Here is a 19,084-nt window from a genome sequence, read left to right on the forward strand (position 1 = left end):
ACCCACCCTGCTATATTATTGCTGTCTCACCATCTTCCTCCTGGCCCACCATTACCACTTGGCTTGTCTTTACTGGATTGCAGGGCCAGGGTAGGCCTTACTCTCACTTCAGCTCTGGCACTCATGAAAATGAGCCATCCCAGCCCAATGCACATATGAACATCCCTGCCCCGAGCCGCTATCTACCCAAGTAAGCAACAGTAGTTCTAAAAACAGGCCAGCTGAGCCGGAGTCCCGGCCGCTATCACCACCCAGGAAGATAGTTACTTAGAAAAGGGAGTCTCCACACCATTTCCTTACCAAAGTCGCTACCATTGACTTTAAAACTTGTTTTGTTTTGCTGTCTGTCTCCCCTTTTTAGACTCTGAGCCCATTGTTGGGCAGGGACTGTCTCTGTTGCCGAATTGTACATTCCAAGCACTTAGTACAATGCTCTGCACATAGTGAGTGCTCAATAAATACGATTGAATTGAATTTTAAAATGTACTTTAGTAATTAATAATGTTGGTATTTAAGCGCTTACACTTTTCTAAGCGCTGGGGTAGACACAGGGGAATCAGGTTGTCCCACGTGGGGCTTCAGTCAGTCAATCGTATTTATCCAGCACTTACTTTGTGCAGAGCATTGAATTAAGAATGCTTGGGAGAGTATAATATAAAATGAGTGGGGAAACTTTGAATGTTTCTGTAGAAAAATGATCCCAGCCCCACCATGACCTGATGATCATGAGAGTTCTCAGGCCCAGTTGTTCCTCTGGGGTGTGGAGACTTGCCTGACCAAGAAGGGCTGGCGGCCAGAAGCCCAAGGATTTCTTGGGGGAAAAATGACCCCAGCCAGGCTCTGGGCTTCAGACACCCAAAATCGCCCTTGTCATCTTGAAATCTGGAGCAGGCCCAGCGGAACTGGCACTTGGTCAATCCAAAGAAAACTGATGCTCCCTGGCCAAGTGTTTGTCTCCATTCTCCTTTGAGGCATTTTCTCATTTAGGGACCCTAAATAAATACTGTTTAATAAAATTCTGTTGATAAGATAAAAAGATGTGCAGATTGAATATTTTATGAGGAGTTGCAGATATTCTCCTGAGAAGAAACTGGTGAAGTCAGTGGGTCAACAATCTTTTGACATCAACAGCATATTTAAGAAACTGCTGATGATGCTTAATGTATAGAAATGCCTAAAAACACAGTATTATTTTTCTCTATGGGAAACAACTACCTAAAACAATGGAGAATGGAAGAACTGTGGACCTTTTAGGTTGTGGAGGGTAAATTTCTTATCATCAAGGGAATGGCCCACACCTTATCAAATTTCTATTGTAAAGGAGTCTCAGGTTTCTTGCATCTCTCCTCTCTTCTGCTCCTTTCTGGGAGCTGTAGCTTCTCCCCAGGTAACCTCACCCTCTAAAACAACAGCCTGAAATATTGGGTGTGGCCCAAACTACTTATGTTCTTCCCCTTGACTCTATTGCCATTGTTCTTGTCTGTCCGTCTCCCCCGATTAGACGGTAAGCCCGTCAAACGGCAGGGACTGTCTCTATCTGTTGCCGACTTGTTCATCCCAAGCGCTTAGTACAGTGCTCTGCACATAGTAAGCGCTCAATAAATACTATTGAATGAATGAATGAATACTTAGAAAAGTGTTCCTAAATTGACACCAGCCTTTAAGAGCTTTTGAAATTCATAGTCGAAATATGGCCATTACCTTGTTCTGTTACTCACTGTAAACTATTTATTTGTTCAAATGCCTTTTCAGAGAAAAGAATGTAGCTTCCTATAATGCCTATTTCTCTATTTGCTTCCAGGCCAGTATCACTTTATAGGAAGCTTTTACATAGACAAAATAGTTTAAAATTTTCTGGAAAAGGGCAGGCTTTTAAAACCAAAACATTTGTTTAATTAACAAAATGCATTTAATATTGATACAAAGTACATTCTTTTCCTTGGGTGTATTTAAGCAGCAACGAGATGGGATGTTTGCTGGCATAAAGAGATAAAGAATAAGGGACAAGGAGCCTTATTTGTAAGGCATGTTAGCCTGGTTAAAGCAATTACAATGATAACTGCATTTCTGCTATAACGTGGTCACTGTGTTTTGGTAACCTTTGATTTAGTGGAAATTAATGGCTTAAGGAGTAGGTGAATTGAAGATACCACATGAAGACATTTTTGAATGTATTTCTAAATTATTATGTTCATCCCTATTAGATGCTTTACCCCCTGACAACTCATTGTTTTACTGTACTAGATATGGTAAAGTTGCAAAACCACAAAGCAACACCAAGTATTGTATGGTACAGTATAGGAAGGCTGACCTCCCTGATTTCTGTTTCTCTCTCCACTGCAGTCCATACTTCACTCTGCTGCCTAGATCATTTTTCTAAAAAAATTTCAATCCACATCTCCCTACTCCTTAAGAATCTCCAGTGGTTACCGAGGTCATGGGTTCTAATCCCGGCTCTGACGCTTGCCAGCTGTGTGACTTTGAGCAAGTCACTTAACTTCTCTGTGCCTCAGTTACCTCATCTGTAAAATGGGGATTAAAAGTGTGAGCCTCGAAGGGGACAACCTAATCACCTGTATCCCCCAGCGCTTAGAACAGTGTTTTACACATAGTAAGCGCTTAACAAATACCCCCATTTATTAAACAGAAATTCCTTACCGTTGACTTTAAAGCACTCATTTGACTCCCTCCTCGCCGCCACCACCTACTAGAGAAGCACCACCTAGAGAAGCAGCGTGGCTCAGTGGAAAGAGCACGGGCTTTGGAGTCAGAGGTCACGGGTTCAAATCCCAGCTTGGCCACTTGTCAGCTGTGTGACTTTGGGCAAGTCACTTCACTTCTCAGTGCCTCAGTTCCCTCGTCTGTAAAATGGGGATTAAGACTGTGAGCCCCACATGGGACAACCTGGTTCCCCTGTGTCTACCCCAGCGCTTAGAACAGTGCTCGGCACATAGTAAGCGCTTAACAAATACCAACATTATTATTATTATTACTCCACCACCATCATCTCACCCCACTGAGTCAGAGAACAGGTCACTTTATTATTCTGTACTTCCCAAGCATCTAATTCAGCACACAGAACAATATAACAGAGTTGGTAGACAAATTTGCTGCCTATAAGGCGCTTATGTGACCTTATTGGATTATATAGATGGCACACTTTATTACCAAAGAGGAGTGAAACCTGAGCACTTTAGAATTTAGAATTCAACTGTGGGCAATCGGTTGAATTTTTGCCCCCTTCAAAGTGATGCCAAGACTCCTTGGACTCCTCCAAGCAGAAGTGGCATAGGGTTTGGTCAGACTTGTGGAGGACTCTAGACCAGCCCCAAAAAGGCTGACCCAATAAATTAGGATGGCTTTAGATCAGCCACCTGAGGTCAAGAGTTGAGGCACTCTTCCGCCAGGTACTCATCCTGTGTACTTGCCTCTTTTTAGAACTGCCTGATTGTATATGACTTGGGGTTTGACTACTTTATTCCAATGCACATCCTCTTTAGTTTAAACATTTTTTTTGAATAGGTCTCTCTCAGAGCAGCTCGTTGTGGGCAGGGAACCATATCTACCACCTCTGTTGTGTTGTATTTTCCCAAGTGCTTAGTATGGTGCTCTGCACACAGTAAATATGATTGGCTGATCTTGATTTCCCAGAGCTAAAGTAATGTACAAAAGACTCTGCTCTGAGGTTATTTCATAAGAATGACACTGAAGCAGTGTGGCCTGATGGAAAGAGCACGGGTCTAGGAGTTATAGGACTTGCGTTGTAATCCCAGCTCTACCACATGTCTGTTGTGTGACCTTGGCCACATCACTTAACTTCTCTGTGCCTCAGTTCCCTCATCTGCAAAATGGAAATTCAATATTTAGAGAAGCAGCGTGGCTCAGTGGAAAGAGCACGGGCTTGGGAGTCAGAGGTCATGGGTTCGAGTCCCAGCTCTGCCACTTGTCAGCTGTGTGACTGTGGGCAAGTCACTTAACTTCTCTGTGCCTCAGTTACCTCATCTGTAAAATGGGGATTAAGACTGTGAGTCTCACATGGGACAACCTGATTACCCTGTATCCACCCCAGCTCTTAGAGTAGTGCTCTGCACATAGTAAGCGCTTAACAAATACCAACATTATTATTATTATTATTAATACCTGTTTTCCTTCCTACTTAGATTATGAGCCCTATATGGGACTTGATTATCTTGTATATACCCCAGCACTTAGGAAAGTTATAGACATGTAATAAGTGATTAACAATAATTATTATTATTATTAGTCAATTTGGTGTATGTCATCAAAATTCAGAATGTCTATTCTCTTCACTATGGCCAAATTGCATTTACTTAAGCAAAAGACAAAGCATAGAATTCCACTTTTTTTCTGCGATATTTTTGAGTGTTTACTTTATGTAAAGGTTTTCTCTGATAAGCAATTAGTCATTTTCTGTGGGGGGTTTAGCTATAATTTGCTTGTGTGTTTAACGGCTAAATGAATTTCCATAATCTCATTTGTCTTTTGAATATTTTTTTCAGATCGTCCATGGATTTGGAATATTCCCTATACCAAGGCTCCAGATACTCATGGAAATATGTGGGTTCCATCTTGAGCCCTAAGCATAATTTGAAACTTAGATGTCTGACCCAAGCCAATACCCTTCCCTGGACATTTGATTCTTTTTTGTTTTAGGATGTAAACTGCAACTTGGGTTTCATTTTGCTTAAAAATAGTTCCACATTCACAAAAAGTTTAGAGTCAACTCTTGGGAAATAGAGCCATATGATCAGTTTTCTGGCCTTTGGGACCATATGATTGATATGTTTTCTGGAAAAAATGTATTTTTAAAAAAATCACATTTTGTATACTTTGCATATTGGGGTTGGTAAAGTTGAAAATATAGAAAATATTAGAAAAATATCCTGATCATGATCCAGATTCACACTGATCTGAATTAAAGCTAGTTTTTGGTTTTGTATCTGTTTTTTCCTCTGTATTTTGAAAGGTGCTATTTGTGTAACTGGAACTTAAAGAACAAATAATAAAGTAGTGTAATTCAGAAGCCACCACTCTTGGAGCTATTGTATAATATTAACTGGTTGGTACCTCTCAAGGAGAGGATATTTCTAAACCTTGGTAAGTTTTAGTGTCTTCCCAACTGTACCCTCAAGAGTTTTTTTTCCCCACTACAATTTAATCTAGTCCTTCATGGTCCTTTCGTGGAAAAACTAAAAAGCAGCTTGTCATCCTCTTTGTAATAACCCTTCATATCTTTGCAAACCTAAGGTAGCACTCATCCCATTTCTTTTAGCTTTTCAACAGAGGTCCTAATTTCTAATCCCTTAAAACACTTTTCTTGTTCTCCTCAGGACTTTACACAACCCCATTTCTCAAGCTGTACCAGCCAAAACTGATTTTAAAGAACTCTCCAGGCAATTCATGTGTATATAATAGAGTCATTGCCAGAGCTTTTGTGTGTATAAAACACTCCAGATTTGTCTCAGTTAAAAGGGAAGGTGAAAAGCATACAGAAAGTGTGCAGTGAATGTCAACGGTCCGCAGCAGAAGAGCAAATAGGAAAGAATCAGTAAATGGAGAAGTGTACTTAGAGTTATTGTTTTGGCCAACTCAAATAGCTATTCATTGCATCCCAGCTACAATGTCCAGGACCCAAATTGCCTCCTGTTTTCATCACAACCAGCTCAGCAATAGAATGCAGTTCTAGAATCTTTGGGGTAAGTTTTTTGGGGGCAGTGGGTGGGGTTGTTTGTTTTTAATTTGTTTTTTGGGTATTTTGTTGTGGTTTTTTTTTTTTTTGTAGAAAAGAAACACTGGTCATAGCTTACTAAAATTAGAGCATTTAATATATTTGGCTGACTTCCCTTGAGAAGGTGAAAGAAATAGTTATTCCCATATTCACCTTTTTTTTCTTAAAAGCTGGACTTAGTTATAGAAAATGCAATAAAGAAAATAGTGAAAAGAACTTATTAAAGTTTATCACTTTCCCCTAACCTGTAGTCTTTAGATCTGTGAGCATGTCCAGTTTTTTTATGCACACTGAGGTATTTTTCATGCACTCTCCTCCTTTTATGAAGGAAAAATGAGCGTGAAAAAATTCCTTTTTAAAAATTATCATAGTTTTAAATCCTTACTTGTTACCAAGTACTGTATTAAGCACTGGGGGGAAGGGGAACACATGCATATTATATGTGTTGGGGTGGGGTTGGGTGTATGTGTATGATATAGTCTAAGAGGATGCTACTTTTGGTGAGGTCTATAAACTCCAGCAAATGTTGCAGAAAAGACCAATGCAGAATGAACACACCATCCTGCACTTTTTACAAATGGCTATATGAGTTGGCCATAATTTTTATGAAATCTTGGACTTTGTATAGTATTGGTTAAGAGTTTTACTATGTGCCAGGCATTCTACTGAGCACGGGGGTAAATACGAGCTAATCATGATGGACACAACCCCTGTCCCACACTGGGCTCACAGTCTTAATCCCCATTTTACAGATGAGCTAACTGAGGCACAGAGAAGTTAAGTGATTTGCCCTAGGTCACACAGCAGATAAGTGCCAGAGCTGGGATCAGAACCCAGGTCCTTTTTTATGATATTTAAGTGTTTATTATGTGCCAGGCTCTGTACTAAGCAGTGGGATAAATACAAGCTAGTCATGATGGATACAACCCCTGTCCCACCTGGGGCTCAGAGTCTTAATTTCTCTGTGCTTCTGTTACACCTCATCTGTAAAATGGGGATTAAGTGACTTGCCCAAGGTCACACAGCAAACAAGTGCTGGAGCTGGGATCAGAACCCAGGTCCCTTTTTTATGGTATTTGTAAAGTGCTTATTATGTGCCAGACACTGTACTAATCTCCGGGGTAGATAGGCATAAACTAATCAAGTTGGCCATAGTCCATGTCCCCATGGGGCTCACAATTTTAATTTCCATTTTACAGATAAGGTAACTGAGGCAAAGAGAAGTGAAATGACTTGCCCAAGGTAACAGCAGACAAGTGGCAGAGCCAGGATTAGAACTCAGGTCCTTCTGACTCCCTGGGGCCCGTGCTTTATCCACTAGGCCATGCTTCTTCTCTGCAGTCTCCCAAAGGCCTAAACTGGCCCTTTTTCTTCTGTTTTCTGAACATGTGAGACAGTGTCTCCCACACAGGCCACGTGTAATCTAAATTGGAGAGGATGAAAGCACAGATAATGAGAATGTTATAAACAAATTGCAATAGGAGCGAATTTAAAAATCCAAATTGTTTATGGGCAGTGATTGAACAAATTAAAGCAACCATGCCTCTTATCTGTTGTTAATTTACCAGGAAAGTAACCTTATAAATGTCCAGGGAGTTTCTATTCAGATGACATACTTTTTAAAGTTATAAATGTACCACTCACTCATCAGGAATCTGTAATTGCTGTTGTCTTGTGCTGTCGAGTCGTGTCTGACCCATAGAGATGCCATGAACACATATCTCCCAGAATGCCCCACCTCCATCTGCAATCATCCTGGTAATGTATCCAAAGAGTTTTCTTGCTTAAAATATGGAAGCAGTTTTCCATTGCTTCCTTCCGCTCAGTAAACCTGAGTGTCCGCCCTCGACTCTCTCCCATGCCACTGCTGCCCAGCATGGGGAAGTTTTGACTTGTAGCAGATTACCTTCCACTTGCTAGCCACTGACCAAGCTAGAAATGGAATGTATATGCCTCTGCTGGACTCTCCCTCCAATAGTTGAGACTGGTAGAGTACTGGAAACTTTCCAGATGCAACCCTGAGGGGTAGGAATCTATAATACACATCTTAAATGACTGGGAAATTCCAAACCAAGCATCCAGACACTGCCATTAGCTGCTGTTAAGAAGGGTGTCTCTGCTGGGAAAGGAATTGGGGGTTTAAGGAGTAAGGCGGGTGGGGCTTCACCCTCGCCCCCATCGACAGTTGCACTGAGCTAAATCTTCCCCATTGCTGGCTGTGTTCCAGGTAATCTGAGGTGCACTGAGGAGGACTGAGGAGGTACCCCTTCCTGATCATGTTGCCACCCATAGCAGGCTCTAAAGAGGGTGTACTTGGCCACATTCACAACATGCTCTGATCTAGTGCAAATGTGCAGGACTTGGAATCAGCATATCATCAGTCAACAGAATTTACTGAATGATTGCCATGTACAAAACACTGTACTAAGCACTTGGGAAAGTACAGAACAGCAGAGTTGGTATGCATGTACCCTGCCCACAAAGGGCTTACAGTCTAGAGGGGAAGGCAAATATTAAAATAAATTACAGATATGTACTTAAGTGCTGTGGGGCTTAGGGTGGGTTGAATATCAGGTGTCCAAAGGGTACAGATTCAAACTGAGGAAATGCTAGACTGTAGAGAAGGAGAGCGGTCAGGGCTGGAGATGTAGGGGCTGGAGATGTAGTTTTGGGAATCATCAGCGTTAGAGATGGTGACTGAAGTCATGGCAGAGAATGTGGTCTCCAAGGAAAGAAGTGCAGTTGGAGAATAAAAGGGTTCCCAGAACTGAATCTTGAGAAACTCCAGAGTTAGCGGGTGAAAGGCATAAGAGGAGCCTTCAAAAGAGGCTGAGAAGGAATGGCCAGAGAGATAGGAGGAAAACCGGGGGAGAACAGAGTTAAAGTGAAGATAAAAGTGAAGTGAAGATGAACTTGAGATGGAGGAGGTTGGCCTGGTGTCTTGGATTTCCATCAGCAGCACACCACGGCCTGTGCAAGGAAGTATAGGAAAAGTACTGTGGAAGTGGTCCGGGCTGTGGGTCAGTGGTACAAAGTCTAGGAAGGGACAATAGCAAAGGAGTTGAGTTTAATGGAGATGGCATCACTTAACCTCTCCAAGCCTCAATTTCATCATCTGTAAAATAAGGATAAAGTAGATTGAGAACTTCAGTGGGACTGGGCCTCTGACTGAGCTCATTGTCTTGTTTCTAATGATAATGCCATTATTATTATGAATTCTAGTGCACTTCAGGGAGCCTTGCAAGGGGGATGTGAGAATGAGATTTCTGGAAGGCTAAATTTGATTTGAGAAAGCTACAGCAAGAACGTTTTGTCAGGCAAAACTAGGACTGTCCTCAGATACTCTGGCAATTTTTTCGTTTGGAGAAGGGCTGACCTGCTATTTTGGTAGGAAAAATTTTGCCCTGCAGTTTTCATTTATCCGGTAGGTCACATGCAATATCCTCAGGCTTTTGTCTTAGATTTTGAAATATTTTTTTCATTATCTTTTTCCAGGAAAAATGCCATAAGATTCTCTTAACACTCATCTGAAATAATAAAGTTAATGAATGGTTTATGGTTTACCATGTATAAATGAAGCTTCTTCATCCTTTTGTCAACTTTAGCAACAATTTTTTACTTATCCTTCATAGCAGTTTATTAGAAACACATAAGCCTTTTTTAGGAATTTCTAAGTTACATACATGATAGAACTAAGGACAGTTTTTGAGCCTATAAATGAATCAGTAGTATTTATTGAGTGCTTACTGTGAGCAGAGTACTGTGTTAAATGCTTATTAGCATACAGTAGAGTAAGAGACACATTCCATGTTCACAAGAAGCTTACTATTTCCACTCTTTCATCCTGCAAGCATTGATGGTGAAATCAATCATTAGTATTTATTGAATATGTAGAGCACTGTACTGAGCACTTGAGAAAGTTTAACAGAGGCTTATCACATGTAATGTTCACTGCTCTCAGAGAGCTTGCAACCTAATGCAGGGATGGACAGACCAAAAATACAAATGGTGGGAATTAGAGGGAGAACAATGATATAACAATGGTTAGGTCAGCCCAGAAATACTTGGAAGTTCTATGACCAATACAGGAACATTTACTGCAGCACAGAAAACACCACCGGCCACTGGGAACTGTCTCTGGTGCTCCCAAATTCCAAAGAGCAGCCTTATATGTTAGGAAAATTACATCTTAACATATTCTATCCAAATCTATGGACCAGAAAGTTCCAGTCTCATTCGTAGAAGATCTCTAGACTGTAAGTTCATGTCTACCAACTGTGTTGAATTGTAATCTCCCAAGCACCTAGTACAGTGCTCTGCACTCAGTAAGCATTCAATAAATTCCATTGATGATTAAACTGAAAACTAATTTTTTGAGGTCTTTTTCTGCTTAAGCTGAGACCACACTACAAAAAGAGTTTGAACAGGTTATCTGTATTAACACTGAAAGGCCCTACCTTAAGATTTCCATGTACTTTCTGTTTTTGAACAATACAATATCAATGAGTTTATTGCATTCACTCTATGAAAAAAAAGTTACTTCACCTTTAACACTATTTTGTTAATGTTGGTTTTGGAGTAGGTCAAAGCTTCAAATATAAATTAAATGTCCAAATATTGTTGGGTACTGTCTTATCTACTAAGGTAACTGCTTTTTGATGAGCTGAAGTGGGGCAATTAAAAACAGAGGACAAAAAAATTGTTATAATGTTATTTTCAAAGTTCACCTGAATGATTTATTGATTGATCAAATGGCTAAGCCAATAACGGCTGACTCCCAGAGTCTATGGAAAATTCCTGCCTCAGCCAGTCCATCTGCCTAGCCTCATCCTGCTAGAATGAGACAGAAGTTGGAGTTGTGGCAAACCTGCAATAACTGTTGTATTTAGTTGTCCATCGTACTGGAAGAAGATGCCACTCAGCAGAATTCACCTGTGGGTCCATGTGTAACTGAAAAGGTCAGTGCGGGACTTACAGTCCCAACACATTGTGGACCCACCAAGGTTGTTGTTCCTTGTGCTGTCATGCATGATGTTTGTAATGACTGGCACTGTTTTCATTTTTGCCACCTTTTCTTTCAATCTTTACTAAGCTTTTGCTCAAAGAGAGCCATGCCTTTCTAGATTGCAGGATGCCATGAAAGTCTGTCTAGCATAGCCTAGTGAAAAGAACATGGACCTGAGAGAATAACTGGATAACAATGATAATAATAATAATATTGGTATTAGTTAAGCGCTTACTATGTGCAGAGCACTGCTAATCCAGCTCTGCCATTTGGTGCAGTGTGACATTGGACAAGTCTCATAAACTCTCAGTGCCTCAGTTTCCTCATCTGTAAAAATAATAATTGTGGTATTTGTTAAGCACTTACTATGTGCCAACCACTGTAGTAATAATAATAATAATGTTGGTATTTGTTAAGCGCTTACTATGTGCCGAGCACTGTTCTAAGCGCTGGGGTAGACACAGGGTAATCAGGTTGTCCTACGTGGGGATGACAGTCTTAATCCCCATTTTACAGATGAGGTAACTGAGGCACAGAGAAGTTAAGTAACTTTCCCACAGTCACACAGCTGACAAGTGGCAGAAGTGGGATTCGAACCCATGACCTCTGACACCCAAGCCCATGCTCTTTCCACTGAGCCACATGGCAGTGGGGTAGATATATGATCATCAGGTCCCACATGGGGCTCACAGCCTAAGAAGAAGAGAAAACAAGTATTAAAACTCCATTTTTTTTTTTTTACAGATGAGGGAACTGAGGCTCAGAGGCGTCAAATGATGTGCCCAAGGTCCTACAGCAGACAAGTGGTAGAGCTGGGATTAGAACCCAGTTCCTCTGACTTCCAGGCCCTTGCTCTCTCCAGTAGGCAACGCTGGGGATAAGATAATGTGTTGTCCATCTCCTCAGACTGTGAGCAGCATATGGGACAAGGACCATGTCCAAACTGCTAATGTTGTATCTACCCCAGTGCTTAGTAGCTTATTACACTGTTGGGCACATAATAAGTACTTAACAAATGCCACTATACATATACATGTATATATAGAGTTGTCACTGTCTCTCTCTATATATATATATTATACATTATAATATATGTATGTAATTGTCTCCTAGTTTTCCACTGGGATGCACATTTTCAGAGACTTTGTTCTGTGATATACTTAAAACCTTGCCTTCTTACTTTTGATTTCCCAATTTCAGCCCCCTACACATCAGCCATTGGCTGTCGTTCATTCCCTTCACATGCCCCACCAAGAGCACTGTGTTAAGCTGAGCACAGATTAATTTATTCTGATTCCACAACTTGTGAACATTTCAATGTCTTTCTTCCAGAATAAAGATCCTTGGGTGCAGCAAATGTACATTATGATTCTGTTGTACCTTTCCAAGTACTTAATTCAGTGAATTACACTTATGTGCTCCATTATTGTCATTACTACTATTACTACTACCACTACTGCTCCTAGGAGGCTTACTTCATTCTAGAACTTCATTGTTTGTGATCCTGTTTTGCCTTTTGATATTGAATTTACCTGTAAATCCCGCTGATGGAAGTGTTCAAGGAATCCAGTCTGGTATTTGTGCAGACTAGGTCTCACACCCTTAGAGAAGATTGAACAAGGTTGAACAGCGCTACACTTTCACAGACCTTTAGTTGGTTTGGAGCCCAGTGCCATACTGCTGTCACACTCTTATATTTGACAGTCTCCCAAAGGATGTGTTGGCATTCTTGATTCAACTTTTTACCTCCTTGCCTATGACTGTGTCACTGGTCAGGGTGCCACCTAGGTAACGGGAATTTGTAACTGGGTTTTGCTCTGTGTTGTCAGTATAAAGTTTTGGTTTTGTATGTGGCTTCCCTAGGTTTTCTTTGAATGTGTCATCAGTCCATAGAGGTCTGGCTAATTTGGTGAAAATGTGTATAATCATCTGCAGGTCTTCTAGGGTGTGTATCTCTAGGATACAGGCTTCTCCATATGGCATTCTCCCTTACTGTCTCTAGGATTTTGAATGATGCTTGATCTAGAATTGGTCCTATTTCAGTTTCCCCATCACAGGTGACAGAACCATCATCCACTGCATCTACAGTCTAAGCAGTCTAACCTTGCTTCCTCCCTCTCTTTTATTTCCCACAGTGATCTGTCATTAACTTTGTTTCCTCTCTCTCTTTTAATCCCCGCACTGAATCTATCACCAAATGCTGTCAGTTTTTCTTTTACAATATTTCCAGGACTCATTCTTTCCCCTCCATCCAAATGGCTATGATGCCGATCCAATCTTCTGCCTGGATCGGTTTTTTTAAATACCATCTATGTCTGCCAACTTTGTTGTATTGTACTCTCCCAAGCACTTATTTTAATGCCATGCACATATTAAGTGCTCAAGAGACACCACTGATGATGATGATGCACATTTCTCTTCACTACCCAGGAATCTTCCTTTTGTTATCTATTTTTTATGGTATTTAAATGCTTGCTATATGCCAGGGACTGTACTAAGCACTGGGGTAGATACAAGTTGGACAATCTTGTTGGACGTAACCCATGTTCCACATAGGGCTCATGTTATAATTCCCATTTTGCAGATGAGGTAACTAAGGCACAGAGAAGTTGAGCGATTTGCCCAAGTTTGCACAGTCGACAAGTGGCAGAACTAGGATTTGAACCCAGGTCCTTCTGGCTCCCAGGCCCCTTCCACTAACTAGGCCACTCTGCTTTTCCTATTCTCCTCAAGCAGAAACTCCTGGCCATCGGTCTCAAAGCACTCCCTTAGCTCACTCCTTCCTAATTAGCCACTGTCTTTTCCCACAACACACCAGCTCATTTTCTTTGCTTCTCTCAAGCTACGCTGTACACTGCCTTATCCTCACCTCGCTCATTTCCCACCCCTTGCTCACATATACTCCCTCCTGCCTGGAACTCCCTCTTCAAATGCCTGTCCCCACAAAGCCTTGAATCAAGAGCTTTAGGACCATCCTTCTTCAAAGCCTTTCAGAAATCACATCTCCAGGAGGCCCTTCCTATTGAATTTTTATTCTCCCCAGGTCATATTTTTTATGGTATTTGTTAGTCACTTACTTTGTGCTAGGCACTGTGTAAGCACTGGAGTAGATACAAGTTATTCAGGTTGGAACACAGCCCATGTCCCACATGGGGCTCACAGTCTTAATCCCCATTTTACAGATGAGGTAACTGAGGCACAGAGAAGTTAAGAGACTTGCCCAAGGTCACATAGCAGACAAGTGGCAGAGCTGAGATTAAGAACCCAAGTCATCTGACTCCCAGGCTTGGTCTCTACTGGGCTACACTACTTCCCTTCTACCATCTCAGAACTCCTCCTCCACCCTGAGTAGGTCATTCATGATGTAGGGGTCCTGGAGCTCATTTTGACCTGTGCCTACCTGTTCGAGGTAAGAAGGTCCTGCCCACCGTGAATTCTGGAGAGGAGAGTTAGGGGGTCTCTATTCCTCCTCTTCGGTGAGGAGAACTGAGGTTTCTCAGATGCTTTCAGATGTGATTTAATGGATGATAAACTTGCAAAGGTGAAAACAAATGGAAAGTCTTTTTTAAGTAGAATGCTAGTCTCTAACACTTGCCCCCATCTCAAGTCACTTTTCATAAGTCTCCACAGGGGAAAGAATAAAAAACCCTATTAATATAGCTGAAAGGCCCAACACCCTACAAAAAAAAGCTCTTGTAATTGGTTTTTCTCTTCTCTCCACTAGGTAAATGCCTCCTTGTCCTGTCGGATAATCTGACTGACTCTATGAACATAGTCAACTCACGTTTTAGTGAGGTAATTGGACTACTTGTTCCTTTACTAAGGGGAGCAAAGAGTTCAACCAGCTGAGGTTAGAGTGTCCATTTGACCAGCTCCCTCCGCCACTCACCCCTGAGAACAATAGCCCGGCATCATCTGAAAATAGGAAGGGAAATGATACACAAGATGAACATCCCTTCTACCAATTGCTTTGTCAGTCTCTATTCAGACTGTTGGGGGTATAGAAAACAAAATTCTGCTTAAAATGATGGTCATGTGTCCTCCATTTTCATACTGTCGGTACTCTACTCTGGCAATGACTGATACTTCAATAGTTTGGAATGTAATCTGGTCAAGCAAGAAACACTGCATAATGTAGAGACAAGACAGGGGAATCTGGCTGAATAAATAGAGGATGCTGCCATACGTGGTGGGTTATCAGTCAATTAATGAAATTTGCTTAGTATTTACTGTATGCAGAGAACTGTACTAAGCCCCTGGGAAAGTACCATGGAATAGAGTGGAATACAGTGGAATAGAGTAGGTAGACATGATCCCTGTCGACAAAGAGCTTTCAGAGTAGAAGGAGAGACAGACATTAATATAAATTACAGCTGGGCTTGTACATAAGTGCCGTGAGATTGGGGGAGGGGTGAATAACCAAGTGTTTCAGGAAAACAAACCCAAGGGCATAGGTGATGCAGAAGGGTGGGTTTAGTCGGGGAAGGCCTTTTGGAGTAATAATGTTGGTATTTGTTAAGCGTTTACTATGTGCAGAGCACTGTTCTAAGCGCTGGGGTAGATACAGGGGAATCAGGTTGTTCTACGTGGGGCTCACAGTCTTAATCCCCATTTTACAGATGAGGTAACTGAGGCACAGAGAAGTTAAGTGACTTGCCCACAGTCACACAGCTAAGTGGCAGAGCCAGGATTTGAACCCATGACCTCTCGTTGTGAGAAGGGAACATGCCTACCAACTCTGTTATATCGTACTTTCCCAAAGCACTTAGCATAGTGCTCTGCACCCAGTAAGTCCTTAATCATATTTACTGAGTTCTTACTGTGTGCAGAGCACTGTTCTATGTGCTTGGGAGAGTACAGTGTAACAGAGTTGGTAAACACATTCTCTGCCCACAATGAGTTTACAGTCTAGAGGACTGTAAACAATAATTGTGGTATTCAGCATTTACTATGTTTCAAGCACCATTCTAAGCAATGAGAAAGATACAGAATGATCAGGTCTGAGGGTGGACCTACTTCACACAGGGCTTACAGTGTAAGTAGGAGGGAGAACAGGTATTGAATCTGCACTTTAGAGGTAAGGAAACTGAATTACAGAGAAAGTAAGTGACTTGCCCAAGGTCACACAGCAGACACATGAGTGAGTCAGAATTAGAACCCAGGTCCTCTGCCTCCTGAGCTCTTTCCACTAAATCAATCAGTCATATTGATCAAGCACTTACTATGTGCAGAGCACTTTACTAAGCGCTTAGGAGAGTACAGTACAACAGAGTTGGCAAACACATTCCCTTGCCCACAATGAGCTCACAGTCTACAGGGGAGCTCACGGCTTACAGGGGTTCCTCTGAATAAATAAATTGATCGATCGTTTGATGCAAATTTAGTAGGACTTTGAAGATGGAGAGAGAGGTGAGCTATATTAGATGTGTAGAAGATGCTGAAAATGTGACAGTCTTTGAGTAACCGACAACATTAAAATATTCACAGGGTAGCAACAGAACCATGTGCTGATGGCCACAGGAGTAAGGCAACCTTGCAGACTGTAGAAAAAACGTGACCAAAGGTATTTTGCTAGCCTTACTGCATGTAGACTCTGGAATCAGGGAGGGTTGGTATATGTTAGTTCTTGGCAAGACAGGCAGAGTGAGTGGGAACCCATATGTTCTGCTGCTCTTATTCAAAAAGACCCCAGCTTCCATCCAATTTTAGAACTCTGAAAGAATATGTGTACCTTTCTTCTCTTCTTCCCCCTCCTCCTCCTGTCTCCAAACCTGTCACTTTTTCCTATTACCCTAAAGGGTATCCTAACCGCCCCTTTCCCCGAAAACCACCACCTCCAAGGGGCATTACCCAATTAAACTCCATCTTCCTAGGCTGCGTCCATCGACAGCTCTTTAGCACTTAGGGTTAGGTACTAGAGCAACTATGCTTATTTTCAACCTAGAACTCATCTAGCTATACTTTTGCTCTTAACTGCAATAGAATTTTGTGAATGAGTTTTACTAGGCAGGCTCCCCTTTTAGATTATAAACTCCTTGAGGGCAGGGACTGTGTCTCTTACAATCAATCAATGATATTTAGATTTTTTTTAATGGTATTTGTTAAGCGCTTACTCTGTGCCAGTCACCATTCTGTGTCCCACCTGGGGCTCACAGTCTTACTCCCCATTTTACAGGTGAGGTAACTGAGGCACAGAGAAGTTAAGTGACTTGCCCAAGGTCACACAGGAGACAGGTGGCAGAGGTAGGATTAGAACCCAGGTCCTTCTGACTCCCAGGCCCATGCTCTATCCACTAGGCCAGGCTGCTTCTTAGATAAAGAATGGAGTGCTTATTATATGCCCCTGTACTAAGCATTTGGGAGAGTACAATGCAGTCAAGTTGGTAGACACAATCCTTGCCCTAAAGGACCATACAGGTTAGTGGGGGAATCAGACATTAAAATCAATTACGGATAGGGGTAGCAGCAGGGGATTAGTCTATGTACATAAATGCTTTGGGGCTGGGGGTGGTATGAGTATCAAAGTGCTTAATAGTTATAAACACAAGAGCATAAGTGATGCAGAAGGGAGGTTGAATAGAGTTGGGAAATCAGAGGTTAGTAAGAGAAGACTCCTTGGAGGAGATACGATTTCATTGTTGTTGATTTATGCTGTGGAGTCTTGTCTGACCCACAGTGACGCCATGGACACATCTCTCCCAGAACGCCCCACCTCCATCTGCCATCATTCTGGTAGGGGATCCATAGAGTTTTCTTGGTAAAAGCACGAAAGCAGTTTACCATCGCCTCCTGCCGCGTGGTAAACCCAAGTCTCTGCCCTCGACACTCCCACGCCGCTGCTGCCCAGCACAGGTAAGTTTTGACTAACCGGATTGTCTTCCACTCGCTAGCCACTGCCCAAGCTAGGAAGGGAGTGGATATGCCTCTGCTTGACTCTCCCTCCCATAATCGGGACTGGTAAAGCACTGAAAACTCTCCAGATGCGACCCTGAGAGGTGAGCCTGTTCTTGGTTAGGGATTGCCTCTATCTGTTGCCGAATTGTACTTTCCAAGCGTTCAGTACAGTGCTCTGCACACAGAAAAGGCTCAATAAATACGATTGAATGAATGAATAGATGGATATGATTTTAGTAGGGTTTTAAGGATGGGGAGTATGGTGGTCTGTTGGATATGAAACAGGAGGCAGTAAGGACTTTGGCAGTGAGAGAGATGAACCTGTGGTACAGAAAGTAGGTGGGCATGAGAGGAGCGAAGTATGCAGACTGGGTGGTAGTAGGAGGAGCAAGGCTAGGGGGGAGTGAGCTGATTGAATACCATAAAATCATACCCTCCCAAGTACTTAGTGCAGTGTTCAGATCACAGGAGGCATTTAATAGAGACCATTAAGAGGCTAAATCCAACATTTTGGTGGGAGTGTAAATGGCTCATTGCAAAAAGCACGGGCCTGAGTGTCAGAAGGACCTGGGCTCTAATCCCAGGTCCACCACTTGTCTACTGGGTGACGTTGGGCAAATCGCTTAACTTCTCTGTGCCTTGGTTACCTCATCTGTAAAGTAGGAATTAAGATCATGAGCCCCATGTGGGGTATGGACTTTATCCAGCCTTATTATCTTGTGTCTATCTCAGCACTTAGCACAAAGCTTGGCACATAGTAGATGCTTAACAAATTCCATAAAAAAATTTTTAAAAACCAACACCAACACTTGTCCCTCTGGTAATAGAACATACCTTCCCCCTCCTAACCACTGGTGTCAGAACAAAGCTCACCTGAATGGCAAAGGGCCAGAAAAGGTGCCATGCTATATTTTCATGTATGAAATATGCTAGGAAATTTCTGTCAAAGGCACAGACTGAGAGATTAATTCATTCATTCCTTCAATCGTATTTACTGAGCGCTTTCTCTGTGTGCGGAGCACTGTACTAAGTGCTTGGAAATACAACTCGGCTACAGATAGAGATATAATTTCACCGTGAGCAGAGTTAAATGGAAGGACATGGGTGAGATGGGTTTGCGGGTAGGGGTTAAAACAACCTGTCTTGTTCTAGGTGTTCCCCTCTCTATGCCCCTCCCATCCCTGGCAATCAATCGATGGTATTTGAGTTCTTACTATGCACAGAGAACTGTACTAAGTGCTGGGGAGAGTACAACAGCCAGCAGACATCTTCCCCGCCCACAGTCGCATCACCCTGGATCCCTTGCCACCTGCTCTGCTCCAGGGTATAAGCCAATCAATAGCATTCACTCTATTTACAGCACCTGTGTCTGTATCTGTAATTTATTTATAATAATGCCCGTGCCCTCCCCAGACTGTTAGCTCATTGTGGGCAGG

General features: G+C 42.1%; 1 protein-coding gene and 1 non-coding gene across 2 annotated transcripts in view; one reads left to right on the forward strand and one right to left on the reverse strand.

Annotated features, from left to right (window-relative positions):
* TDP1 (tyrosyl-DNA phosphodiesterase 1) overlaps positions 1 to 5,048 on the forward strand; it is a 74,040-nt gene extending 68,992 nt beyond the window's left edge. The window contains exon 17 of the mRNA XM_029075608.2: positions 4,521 to 5,048. Within this exon, the coding sequence (XP_028931441.1) occupies positions 4,521 to 4,594 (74 nt within the window). The 3' untranslated portion in view covers positions 4,595 to 5,048. The remainder of the gene's footprint in view (positions 1 to 4,520) is intronic.
* A 2,591-nt stretch (positions 5,049 to 7,639) lies between these two features.
* On the reverse strand, positions 7,640 to 7,777 carry LOC114816946. Its single transcript, XR_003764764.1, has one exon. It is a non-coding gene; the product is annotated as a small nucleolar RNA SNORA7 (small nucleolar RNA).
* Positions 7,778 to 19,084: the final 11,307 nt, after the last annotated feature.

Source organism: Ornithorhynchus anatinus, chromosome 1 (genome assembly GCF_004115215.2).
Source record: "Ornithorhynchus anatinus isolate Pmale09 chromosome 1, mOrnAna1.pri.v4, whole genome shotgun sequence".
NCBI lineage: Eukaryota > Metazoa > Chordata > Mammalia > Monotremata > Ornithorhynchidae > Ornithorhynchus > Ornithorhynchus anatinus.